We start from the raw sequence: 12,970 nt of genomic DNA on the forward strand, positions 1-12,970 counted from the left end.
CTAATATGCTATGTTCCCATTTTAGAGTATAAAATTAAATAAGAATCGCTATCTTGATGAAATTTGATTATGCCTTGTTGTGTGATTGTTAGTCCATATCATCATTAATCCAATATTTTCAAATTAAATTTTGAAATAAATCAAGGAAAATAAATCAAAGGGGTGATTGCCCCCTCTCCCAAATCGTGCCTCTAATGGATAGCATCTAGGCCCAGTGGCATAATCGGAACAATCTCGGTTAAACAAGATAAAAGAGAAGATTTGAAAAGAGAAGACTTTGATAAAATTTGAAACCCTTTCTCTTTAAACTGCAGCTAACTTATATTTATTGTGCTATGTTTAACAAGCAACTACAACGGATTAGGGTGTCAAATGGTGTTTTTAAGTTAAGTTTTTACCTATTAATGGATTTGCAGAAGAAGGAGGCATAGTGGATGAAACAGTGTTCAGGAAAAACGTCAAAGATAGAAGAACAGTAACGCCTAGAAAAGACGCAAACGCATAAGAGGTTTTAACCTGTTATAAACATGCAATCTCAGGCCAAGATGCATCCATTGTGTTACATCATGCAAAATCAGTTTCAAAATTTTTGTAAAGTTAGCAGTTTTACATGCATCTTAGCAGAGACAAAAAAAAAAAGACTTCGTTCAAAAACATTTTAAAGCAGAGTTTAGCATTATCACTCTATGCTTCATTGTTGCATTACGTGCTGTTATATGATATATTTAATTAACATTAAATTTGCGCAAATTTATTATGCCTGAACAAACACGCTTCAAAAGTGTCAAACCTATTTCATATTTGTGAGCCGAACTCCGTGTCCCTGTCTTAAAATTAATTTGAAAAAAAAAGAAAACTGTCGAAAAGGTCGAGAAGTGTCGGAATGTCTAAGAAAAACAAGACAAGAAATTTCGTGGTTACGAGGAAAAACGGAATAAAACTAAATATACCAAGCTTTCCCCAAACTAGTTGTAACCAACATTTATTACCCTAAAAAATGTTTGAATATTTTAAAAACTGGCAAAAATGTCTTAGCTGAAAATGAACCTCGAACCTTTTTAGCTTGAAAAATTTTGTATTTTAGCGTAGGCAGCTGTTCGATTTCTAAATTTTCATTTAGGTAATTTATTACCCTAAAAAATGTTTGAATATTTTAAAAACTGGCAAAAATGTCTTAGCTGAAAATGAACCTCGAACCTTTTTAGCTTGAAAAATTTTGTATTTTAGCGTAGGCAGCTGTTCGATTTCTAAATTTTCATTTAGAAAGTATGCCAATACTGAGGATAATATACTATATTTGAATAAGAGATTTCTTGTGGATTGAACAAAGTAGTGTTTCAGAATCAAGAAGCGAATGAGTGACAGAGGGAAGGAGACAGAGAAAATGGCAGGGAAAAAATTGGGCGAATTAATGCTTTTAGTTGGATTTTGTTGCTAGGAATTGGTGATACAGTGATATGACAATAATTTTCTTATTTGATTGGGATTCCATTTATGGTAGTGAAATTGCTTTTCGTTAAAATTAGAAAAATTAAATTTCCAACTATTCTTATTTTTATATCGGCCATCTTTAAAAAACTAAAGACGAACTAGGAAAGGATGGAACTTTAGAAATTAGTTTAGATGGGGAGAGAGAACAGAATTTCAGAAATATGTTAGAGATAAATTGGGTGATAAAGACAAGTAATTATGCGTAAAAATGAATTGTGTCTTTGTTGTGTGATATTTGATGCTCCGAATAAGTTTCACTTTATTATTTTTTTTATGTGAAAGGTAAAAGTCATATTTCTAGAGTATAGCCAAGATCACCTCGGCTATACCCTGCATTATCACCGGTTTTCTAAATAGAATTTTTGGTATTTGTCAGTTTGTTTCACCTTTATAATAGCAAACTCTAAAATATATTTGGTTCTTGATTCTAGGCTTTTTTTCTCTTTAGCTATTTTTTGGAATTTTTTTTCGCTTTAAATAAGTTACGCATGTCTTCTAACCGCATGTTTCTCTGTTCTTCACTTTGATTTTCGATTCGTTCTGGCCCTCCTGCCGCGTGTCTTGTAACCGCATATTTTTTGTGTTCTTCACTTTTGTTTTCGCCTCGTTGTAATTATCGCTGCCAGTTATCGTGTAATCACATATTTCTTTGTTCTTCACTTTGGTTTTTAAGTCTTTGTGATTCTCGCTGTCGCATATCTTCTAGCTGAACATTTCTTGGCTCATGACTTTCATTTTTGACTCGTTGTGATTCTCGTTGTCGCACATCTTCTAACTGAACTTATTTGTGTTCTTCACTTTCACTTTTGATTCATTCTGATCCTCATTGTCGCATGTATTGTAACCACATATATCTTTTTTCTTCATTATTTTTTTTGGCTCGTTGAAATTGTCGTTGCCGAAAGTATTCTAACTGTATATTTATTTGTTCTTCATTTTTGTTTATCATTACTTTAGATATTTTTTCAATACACTTTGCCTTAGCTGCTCAGATTCGTCTTGCCACATTTGATGGTCTAGATTGTTAATTTTCACCCATTGTGAAAATAGATTCCTCGGTTCGTCCTCTTGATCATGACTATTTTGATGGTCTAGTTTGATCATTTTGGGCAATTTTTAATTTGCGCTGTTGACATGTTGTCCTCTAGTCACTATGAAACTGCTTGAAACGTCTTTTCTAAATGGACTCATTACACTTGCTATTTTAAACTTAGCTATGTTTTTTGTAATTTTGCCCGCGTCATTGATGCTAAAAATGATATGACCACTCCTTGGGTGAAAATGATGTTGTTTGTGCTCTTGAAATGTGGTCATGAATATGACATCACTACTGAATATCACTGGCTGACTACCGACTCTCATTTTTTTCAATAGTTTATTATCTTTTGTATTTATGCATCTAATCCTTATGCTTGAATCCTTACTACAAATTTCAAACTCAACCGTAAAATGGGACAATATGAACTTTTGTTGATCTACACTTTTTTTTTATTGAGTTTCTTCCACCAAATAGTAGGGCTATATATTACTTTTAAATAATCTTATTTAACAGGTTTTTCTTTATTTCGGCTAATGTTGGTTTAAAATTAAAAATTTAAAGGCAACAGGAGTTCGTGCTCGATAAATTCCAAGAGAAAAAACTAACAAAGGCTGTTTTAAGGAAGACATAATGGAAGACAGCAATGGTAGGCAAATTGAGGCGAGACTATGACAGGTTTCATTCTTCTTGTTTGCATGTTTGTATCGACACCATTGTGTTTCTTTGTTAAAGCAGAATGTCGGCACCCCTCTTCTTTCGTTTGGTTAAATCTCAGAATTACCTAATAACGGCACAGCATCGGAGGTCGCTGGCATGGTTTCCGCAACCATATTGAGAAAAACAGTCAACGAAAGTAAAATTGTTACTCCTGAAATCGGATGGGTATTAGAGACATTAAAATACCTAAAACTGTATTTGTCATTGATGCCCACATTTTTAAGTAAGGAGTGCATCTGACAATACCTGAAACTGTAAAAAAATAGCTCATGTAATACGTTCGAAAAAATTGCAGTATTTTCTTATAACTTGAAAATCATAACAAATTCACAAACCAAGTCTAACATACCAAGAAAAAGAAACTTGTGGAAACAAAGAGTCAAAAAAAGTTTCATTTCACTTATAAATTAAGCAAATAGTGTCATATGTCAAGTTTAGCTAATAAATCAAAAATTTGACTTTTGAGCAATACACTTATAAGTTATAGTTACAAAAATTAAACTTTAATATGATAAGTTTTATTCTGGTTTTGGAGTGCCTTTCCACTCTTGTCTACAACTAAGTTCCTGTTAATAAAAAATAACAAAAATAAAACCTTCAAACTTTCGGTTATTTATTTTTTCTGAAAAGCAAAATAAATTTTTAGTATATGATTTGGATCTGGATTTATCAAACTTTAAATGCATTTCTAATTATCCAATAATTATCCCTAAATAGAACATTAATCTCACCTAATTAGTAAAATTTTTAGTTAGTTACAGGCTGCTAAATTAGAAAAGTAAATTAGTAAATATTCGATGAAAAATTTTTCTGGAAAGCAAAATAAATTTTTAGTATATGATTTGGATCTGGATTTATCAAACTTTAAATGCATTTCTAATTATCCAATAATTATCCCTAAATAGAACATTAATCTCACCTAATTAGTCAAATTTTTAGTTAGTTACAGGCTGCTAAATTAGTAAATATTCGATGAAAAATTGTCATAAAATAGCCTATCTTGAAGCTAAAAAGTTCTTTTATTCTGAGACAAGGTTTAATGGCTTGAAGAATATGTTTGAACGAATCAAGAAATATGTTAGAAATGAATCTTAAAGAACACACTGCGAAACGAAAAAAAAAAGTAAGAAAGAGTCTGATTTAAATTTTTTTCAAATAAGATTATACAGCAAGAGAAATATTGACTTCGGGGAGCTTCTTAAAATAAACTCAATTTTGAGAAAATGAGTCACAATAAAACTCAAGAGTACCTTGGATCCTCTAACATAATTCAACATTGTTTTATGGTCTGTGGATTTGGATTTATACATTTTAACACCTTGAAGGTTAATGTTCAGTGAGACTAACTAAATGAATTTCTGAGGACACTAAATCATCTTCACTGGTTGGGGGAAGAAGAATTCATAATCAAAGATTTATATGAAATCGAAGTTTAAGGAAGGTAGTAAGTAAAGCTTGAAGTTTTGATCAAAGTAGGGTGCAGGTGGAGCACATGTGGCTGTTGGTTTCAGACGGCTTGGTGGTGCAACGAGTTGTCAGTAATAGTAGTTCTTAAAACATGGAGATCAGCCAAATTGTAGAGTTTGTGGCTGATCATCATTCTTTGGGAATCAGGAAACAAAGATCTACACCTTCAGGCACAAAGATAAAATTCTGCAACAAGTTAGTAAAAAAAAATAAAAAATAAGATGGCAAAAAATGAAAACTTGGCAAAATTACAGCTTAGTGACTTTTAAAGCAGATCAGATGCTGTTGAGCTAGGTAAATGAATCTTTCAGGCAATGAGTCTAAAGCCACAACAAGGTCCTGGGAAGGTGCTTTAGCTACTACAACTTGTTTAAACTGTAATTTGTATACACTACGTTAATGCTCCGGGTTTACTAGGGATAATCTGGAAAATAACAGATGAGATTGGTTCAGATAATTACAAAAATGGAACATTAAGTATGCTGTAGTAGGACTGAATATAAATCCCAAAAACTGATTAAGATAATTAAAATTGATCACCCAAAGACGGAAAACCTGTTTGACTGTTATTCGCCAAGTAGAAAAGACCCAATAAACTATGCGTATTGGGCTATTGGCAGCCTAGCATAATTCAGAAAGAGGCTGCAGAAAACAGGTTTTTAAAGTGCATAATGTTCTTCTCAACTGTGAGACATAGGATCTTACAGAAAGGAATAAATATATGCTAAGTATCATCCGTAAAATTTTCTTGAAAAAATTTAGGACGTTCGTAGAGGATATTGTGCCTCAAATCATGATTTTGGATCATTCGAGACATGATTCAACGTCAAATCAGGAAGATGATGGCCACCGAAAGGCTAAAATGGAAGATCAAGTCGAAATCTAGACTGTTCATAATTCGAGTCTTTAATTGCGAAGTAAAAAGGCTTGCTCACCAAATATAATAAGGGAGTTGAGGCTTCTCCGGCTAGGGTAACAAGAAATAGCACGATTGATACCCATGCAAAGTTGACTGAAGACCTAGTGCGTCTACTAGTCACTACAAGTTACAATGATCTATTCCAAATGTCAATAGCGCTGAACATGAATGGTTAGATATTGACCGTTAAGCATTCATCCCACAAGTTTATATCTTAGATTTCCGAGTACTTTTATTTCTGCTCTACTAATTGAGACGGAAGTTGAGAAGAATTTTACTGAAACAGCTGAATAGGTTGTTTAATCCTATCTATGAAAGTACATCTTATAATATTGAAATCCATCAAGGCATTAATTTCAGTGAATATCAGCAAATAATCTCTTACGTAGGTAAATCCTTTGACTTTACTGCTGTAAATAATTCATGCTGTTACGTTTGATATTGTTGGAGATAGAGGAGCTGAGACATTCTAGTTCCAATCATGGTCGTAACCCCCTACAGCTTGGAAAGGAGATGTGCTTCTGCAAATTAGATAAGTGCATAAAAATCAGATATATTTCCAGTGGCTGTGGGTTGCAGAAACCGTGACTGATCGATGACAATGAAAAAAATATATATACGAGTATGTCTCTTGGGGAAACTTATATGTTCGGTTTCACGTTTGTCATCGAATCCACAAAGTCTATTCACGAACTCTCTGTGCCTATAAAAATTACCCTTCAGTTCTTAGACGACTTCCTACGCCAGTGGGCTTTCAGTTAAGCGGTCAATTTACTGATGTTAAGACATAATTTAGCCAAGAATGAAACAAGACCTTAAGGGTAATTTGCCAATTGCTGATAAACGGGTCTTTGACCCCTCTGCAGAAGAAAGTAGTATACCAGTCACTGATCCCTACCAATTTTGTTTGAAATACGGTAAGCTATTTTAGTGAAGGTGTTTGCGAGTGAGTACTTCTCTTACAAGTCTCAGAACGAGAACGAATTTCTTAAGCCATAACTTTAGTTGACGGCCTTGTTTGCCTTAATTCTACCCACCCATTTATTCTAATTAGGCTGAAAATTTTTATATGACTATCCCCTTCCCACGCTGAGGCCATATCAGGCAGAGAACCCAAAGGGGGACAGCAGGGATCGGCCACAGTCACTTTTTGTCACTTTCGTCACTTTTTTGGGGACCTGTCACTTTTTGTCACTATTTCTGTCATTTTGTCACTAAAGTCACTTTTTCAACTTTTCGGACCTATTTGTTTTGGTGAAACAGTATGTTATAGTCACAGTATAAAGATCTAGCAGTAAGTTTACTGCAGATAATTTCTGGCTCTTCATTCTCGGTGCGAACAAACAGCTCCTCCCACTTATTCTTGCATTAGCGCGTACAAACAGCTCCTCTCATTTGATCTGCCATCAGCGGTCCAATTACCCTGGAACACGTATTTTGGCAGAAACTTTCTCAAAATGCCTTTGAAACCAACTTGAGACTTCGAAACCTACTTTTAATTCCTAAAAACATCTAATGATAACATTGCACTACTAATTACCGATTTTAATATATGCATTGGAATACATTAATTTAAAATTAGTTTATGCAAAATTTAGTGTTGCAACGTTGAAGCCAAGTTTCGCGTTCAAGAGAAATCTGACTTGTCTACCCGTGAAAAGATCTAATGTCGCTTATGTTGCTACGTCCTCTGGAGCACTCGCACCACGATCCGGGTTTTTATAATGGGTGAGATAGGGAAAGATAATACTGCCTATAATTTATATACTGTGGTTATAGTTGACTGGCCACTTTGGCATAATTCATGACAAAGGTAAGTCTTTTTTTTAATAGTTTGGACTGTATTTCAAGACGCACAATGTCTATGGCTGTGATAAACGTGGTTAGTGTGTGTTTCTGTGTGTTAAAATCTAGGCTCTTGCAAATAAGATGATTGATTGATTTAGTTCTACCGTACCGTAACTGCCTATGGTTTTTTTTTCAGGCCGTTGGTTCCCTTAGCATCCATTCTTGCCTGGCTGCTTAGCAAACAGACAGTTAGGCCGAGATTCCTTCTTGATGTTTTCAGTGTTAGCCAGTTTCTTTGATTTTAGACCATTTCCTGCAAAAGGCATGCATGCCCGCAGGTCTGAGGACGTCAAAATGTAAGATTAAATTCGTGTTTTCATTGATTTTGTCAGTTTGTACTTGTATTAGCTTTTATGTGTTTTCAAATTCCGTCCTAAAACTCATTCCTATTTCAGGTCGTTGTAAATAATGGGCAAGACAAAATTTCTGAAGAGCTGGCTCAGTAAGGAAGACAGCGCTGGGCATAAAGCGAAAGAGTGGTGCACAAAAGGGAGTGACAATGACCGCTCGTTCTATTATAAAGTTTGTAAAAAGACACTCAGTTGCCAGAAAGGGTTTTAGGCTTTCTTCAACATGCAGCCGCACAAGATCACGAAAAGAATGCTTCTGTCATGTTAAACCAGCGTCAGTTGAGACTCCCTGCATCAGCTCCAACCGGAAACCACCCAAACTCACAGAGTGGCGATAGCGTGCCACAAAAGAATCTAGAAATGCTCTGCAAGAGAGATGCAGCGTCAAGGGTGGAGATAGTTTGAGTTTTAAGGACTATTGCTAGTTCTTTTGCTGTAGCTTCGTGTGATCATATTGCCGAGGTGTTCCGAACACTTTGTGTTCGGAACACATCAGGTGTCCCTGATGCTGTACCAGAAGGCTTCTCGTTAAATGCTAAAAAAATGACATACTAGTTGATGGAGGCTATTTATCCGTACTTTCGAGAAATTCTAGTCAAAGATACTCAGAAATCTGATTTTGTGCTAGAATTTGATGAAACAACGAACCATGGTGGGGTAAAGAGCTCCAAATAAGAGTTCACTACTGGTCAAAAGAGCGGAAACAGTGGTTACTCGGCATCTTCTGACATATTATATGGGACTTGCAACCAGTGAAGATCCAAGTAAGAAAATCCTGCAGAGTATTGAAGACGACGGACTTTCACTTGCCAGATTGCTGATGATTGCAAGTGATGGCCCATCTGTCAATAAAAAAGTGTGGTCAGTTCAAAAGACCTATTGAATATCAGAACCTGCAACATTCATGCAGTGCTTAATGCATTCCTGAAAGGGCTACATGGACTCGGGGAGGAGTGCTCTGATATGATCATGGCTGTTTACCGCTTTTTCAGAGGATGGCTAACTTGTTCTGAGGATTTCAGCCAGTGCCAACGGAACGTTATAGCTCCTCAGCATAAGTTTGTGAAGCACGTCCCCACGAGATGGCTCACCATAGGGGAAGCAGTAAGCCACTTGATCGAACAGTGACCTGCATTGATAGAATATTTCCTAGAATTCGTGCCAAAGAAAAATAATCTGAAGTACCTGAAGTACCTGAATTTAATTGTAAGCTCTGCAGCAACTTTCACCGCTTTTAATGGTGTATTTCCATGACAGGAGCCGTTAATTCATGTGGTACACTTTGAGCTGAGACAGTTATGCAAAGTTCTTTTGGGGCAGATTGTGCCGGCTGATGATGTCAATCTCCGGATCCTCGGTGGTTTTGAAGGCTTAGATAGTACTGCAGATGTTTACCTACAGCGATCCTTGTGTAATGAAAGGGTCCTGGCTAACCTGGATTCTTTGAAAGTTATTCTGAAAGACAGGAATTTTTTTTCTGAGAATCAGGAAGCATATCAAAGCTGCTGTACAGTACCTGCTGACAAAATGCCCTGTGAACAACGAGTTTTGCCGAAGCCTTGCCTGCCTAGGGCCTCCCAGTCCAGATTTCCAAAGAGCGAGTTGCAGTGATAGCCTCTACATCGCGAGAGAACTTCTATTTGAGACGGACATCGAGCAAGTCCAGGGAGAAGGGTTGTTATTACAGTCAGATCCCGTGCCGCCACCGACGGAGAGTACTCGAATCGATAGCTATTGGCAAAAGATCCTGGAACTGAAGACACCATCTGGTGAAACCAAATATCAGGCCTTAGGTCGGATTGTCCCGGCAGCTCTGTTGCTCTGTCATGGAATTGCAAACGTAGAGAGAGGATTTTCTCGGTCAGCTCTGCTGATGACTAGCCTTCAAGCTTGTACAGAAGAGCAGACATTGAATCCTAAGGCTTTTGTTACGGATGCGCTCCGCGACTATGAGAACAGACGAGAGCGTTTGCTGATCACAAAGAAGCTGCTTTGTCTGCCTAGATCAGCTAGAGCCAGCTATGAACTATACCTTATTGAGCGAAGACAGGAAGAATCAGAGAGAGAGAGAAGCTTGAAGTTGAGAAGAAAGATGCTGAATAAGAAATCCAGGAGATGGCGCGGAAAAAGCAGAAAATAACGGACCTAGAGTCAGACATTGTACAAAAAAAAGATGGTTAAGCAGAAGAAGGAAATAGACGATACCCTTCTGAGAGCGGCAGGGGAACGGTTGAAGAAAGCTTTGGAAGAGAGGGACTTCCTGGACATTGGTCTTGCTCATAGTATGCTGGAAGCAGCATTAAAAGCTCGCTCCAAAGAAAGGGAGGGGGCAGATGATGCTGAATCGGTTGAAGTACTTGTTCGGAAGAGGAAATCCGAACTAATTGATCGCCTTTTGAAAAAGTCAAAGAAGTGATGACATAATATCCAGTGATTGCTTATTCCTAGTCATGGCGGATGCTTGTTCTTCAATAACTGAAGTTTTTTCTTTACCGAAGTTCAGTTTTCGTTCCTAATACTATAATCAAAGTCGTACATTTATCGAAGTTATCGTTTTGTATAAGTAAATAAAATCAGTTGAAAAAAAATTTAGCGATTTCAGCCTTTCTGTCCGTAACTTCTCGGGCTCTCATAGGCCAGTGATGATCTTACGGTAGTAATTGGCCTCCTCGTAATCCATCTACCTATGCTCTGACGGCTTTTCAGTAGTCACCTTTTGTCACTTTTTTGGTGTCCTCAAGTAACTAAAGTCACTTTTTTCGCGCACCTCGTTGCGGCCGACCCCTGGGACAGCCATGAGCAAAGCTCTTGCTTCGACAAAGTTTGGCTGGGGTCCAATGTGCTCCTATTCTTTAATACCTCATGAAATAATTTAGGAGCCCCTCCTTCTTCAATGCGGGGGTCAATGTCGTCCGTCAATCGCAAATGATCAGTTATTATCAACACGGTACCCAGGATTTCTTCCAGAGGGGGATTTACTAAAAAAATATCGGGGGGGGGGTGTTTATACAAAAGAAAAACCTCAAAACGCAAAGAAAATTTGTTTATATCCATTTTTGTTACGTTTTTACGAGTAAGACAAACATTTTGGGGGGGGGATTCAAACCCCCCTAACCCCTCCTCTGGGTATGGCCTTGGTTACTATATTAACTAATACATCAAAATTTGTCATTAAATTTGGTTGAGTGCCAACAACATATTTTGGTAGACACTCTGATGACTAGAAATTAGGCTTTTCCCTACACTCGCCCTTTTCTTCCCTACACTTCAAGTGTTACCTCCGACTAAGTCTGACCGATATGCAACGACACTTCTGGAGGATGTTGTAATGAAAGAAATAATGGGTACCCTCTATACGCCTCTCGAACCTAGAACGGTCAGACCACATAATAAACCCCAAACAGTACAATTAGGACACATACCATTGCTATCTACAGATTTTGGTTGAGGTCTGACAATCCCTTTAGGTAGAACTTAAAATGAAAAGAGTTTTTGGAGCCCTCTCTTCACGGAGGTTTGATCTGGTTCAGGTTAGAAAAGAGCACAAATGGTGAAACTAGCGTGTTCGAGGGAAGACCAAGATAATTTCCTGATTACGTTCTGACACCTAGAATTCAGAACTAGGACACTAGCTTTTACTTTCATTCAATTTCGGTTTGTATTTCATGATCCATGATGGTAGCCTAGATTTGCAAATTGCAATATTCGGCAACTATCACTTCCCCATACCCATCATTCTGATTGAAGCCAGATTTTTTTTGCCTCCATCTATGCGTAATCTTCACAGGCAAGTGGAATTACAAAAATTCAATCATAATAAAATCTTTAATTATGCACAAAAGTAGAATCTTGGTTTTCAATATTGACTTTTCCTGTACTATATCCTTGACATCTAGAGGAAATAAAGAATTTTGTTTTATCTGTAGCTGAGGTATTTCTTTGTTCTGCACAACTGCGACATTACACGGTTTCTAAGAAGTTTAGCATCGGACTAGAACAGTTTCATTTTGTTAATTCTATAGTATTTAATTGGCTAGAAAAAAATATAGGAAATTTCACTGAAATAGAACTCTAGTTCAAATTTTGATCAATATAAATTTTTTATATTAAAAATAAAATATAAATTTCAGATTTCGAGATTGACTTTTTGAAAAAAAAAACGCTTTTGAAAATCCAAAAAAGATGCAGAATCTTGATTTTTGGCCTCGAAAAGATATGTTCTACGTGAGTTTGAAATCAAATTGTCCCTAAAGAATTTACTTTTGGGGCTAAAATAGTTTCATTTTTCTCTTTTTACATTTAGTCGGCTGGAAAAAGAAATTGTTTTATTTGTTGCAGTCTCTAAAGATTTTTCTAATTTCAGAGAAACTTTTCTTCTCTGTTCCAGTATCTCCATGTCAGAAAAATATTACAAGTTTTATCTTTAAGTGTTCCCGAGCTAAAGAGTGCTGAAAATAACCAAAGCAATAAAATGAATCTATCAACGCTATAATGATGCTAAGCAACACAACTAGAATAATTTATCTTGATTTCTAGTTTATTTTTCTAGAGTAACCCTGTTTTTATCGTTTGCATGTGATGCAAGATACAGTAAATAATAATGATGGGAGAAGCAGACAAAACCCAAGTAGGTCGACGACAACACAGCTTAAAGAATGGAGTGCCATAAAATTATGATTTCTTACAAATCCCCTCAAAGAGAGAGAGGGTTTCTGAACGAATTCTAAGGAGTATTGTATTAAAGAAAACCAGTGTTTTAGCTTTAATAGCAAAATAGATCTGAAGTTGTTTGTAAAATTGCCTTACTCTATCACGGTACTAAACATAATTCAGTGTCGTGCAAAAGGACTCAAAACAGATTTTATTTTGAGTTGATCTTATTTTTTTTAAACAAAGACTTTTTGATTATAGAGACATTCGATGTATTTTGAGGGCTAAACCAGTGGGGATGATTAGATCCTCTTTGTCTTTTTTGATACTTAAATTTTAGTAATGAGTCCTAATAAAAATTTACAATTTAGAGTATTCCTTGAGCATGAGTTTCTATAACCAAAATACTTGGAGTGAAATAACACAAATCGTGGTTGAATGCTGGCTAATAAAAATAGCAAGCATTGGCCCCACATGTCTTCTTAGTAT

The 12,970-nt window shown here is 36.3% G+C and overlaps 1 protein-coding gene across 10 annotated transcripts in view; it reads right to left on the minus strand.

Annotated features, from left to right (window-relative positions):
* Positions 1 to 12,970, minus strand: part of nAChRalpha6 (nicotinic acetylcholine receptor alpha6) — a 308,906-nt gene that overhangs the window by 69,641 nt on the left and 226,295 nt on the right. For 4 of the 10 annotated variants that reach the window (XM_089093391.1, XM_089093386.1, XM_089093387.1 and 1 more), the window contains one exon: positions 3,312 to 3,398. The exons of 4 other annotated variants lie outside the window; for them this stretch is intronic. In XM_089093391.1, coding sequence (XP_088949517.1) covers positions 3,312 to 3,398 — 87 coding nt within the window. Of the gene's footprint in view, positions 1 to 398; positions 483 to 3,311; positions 3,399 to 12,970 lie in introns of all 10 variants that reach the window. 2 more of the 10 variants (XM_089093390.1, XM_089093396.1) reach the window with 1 other exon arrangement.

This window comes from Artemia sp. Qi Xiang Cuo, chromosome 8 (assembly GCF_049724085.1).
Source record: "Artemia sp. Qi Xiang Cuo chromosome 8, ASM4972408v1, whole genome shotgun sequence".
In the NCBI taxonomy this organism is placed as follows: domain Eukaryota; kingdom Metazoa; phylum Arthropoda; class Branchiopoda; order Anostraca; family Artemiidae; genus Artemia; species Artemia sp. Qi Xiang Cuo.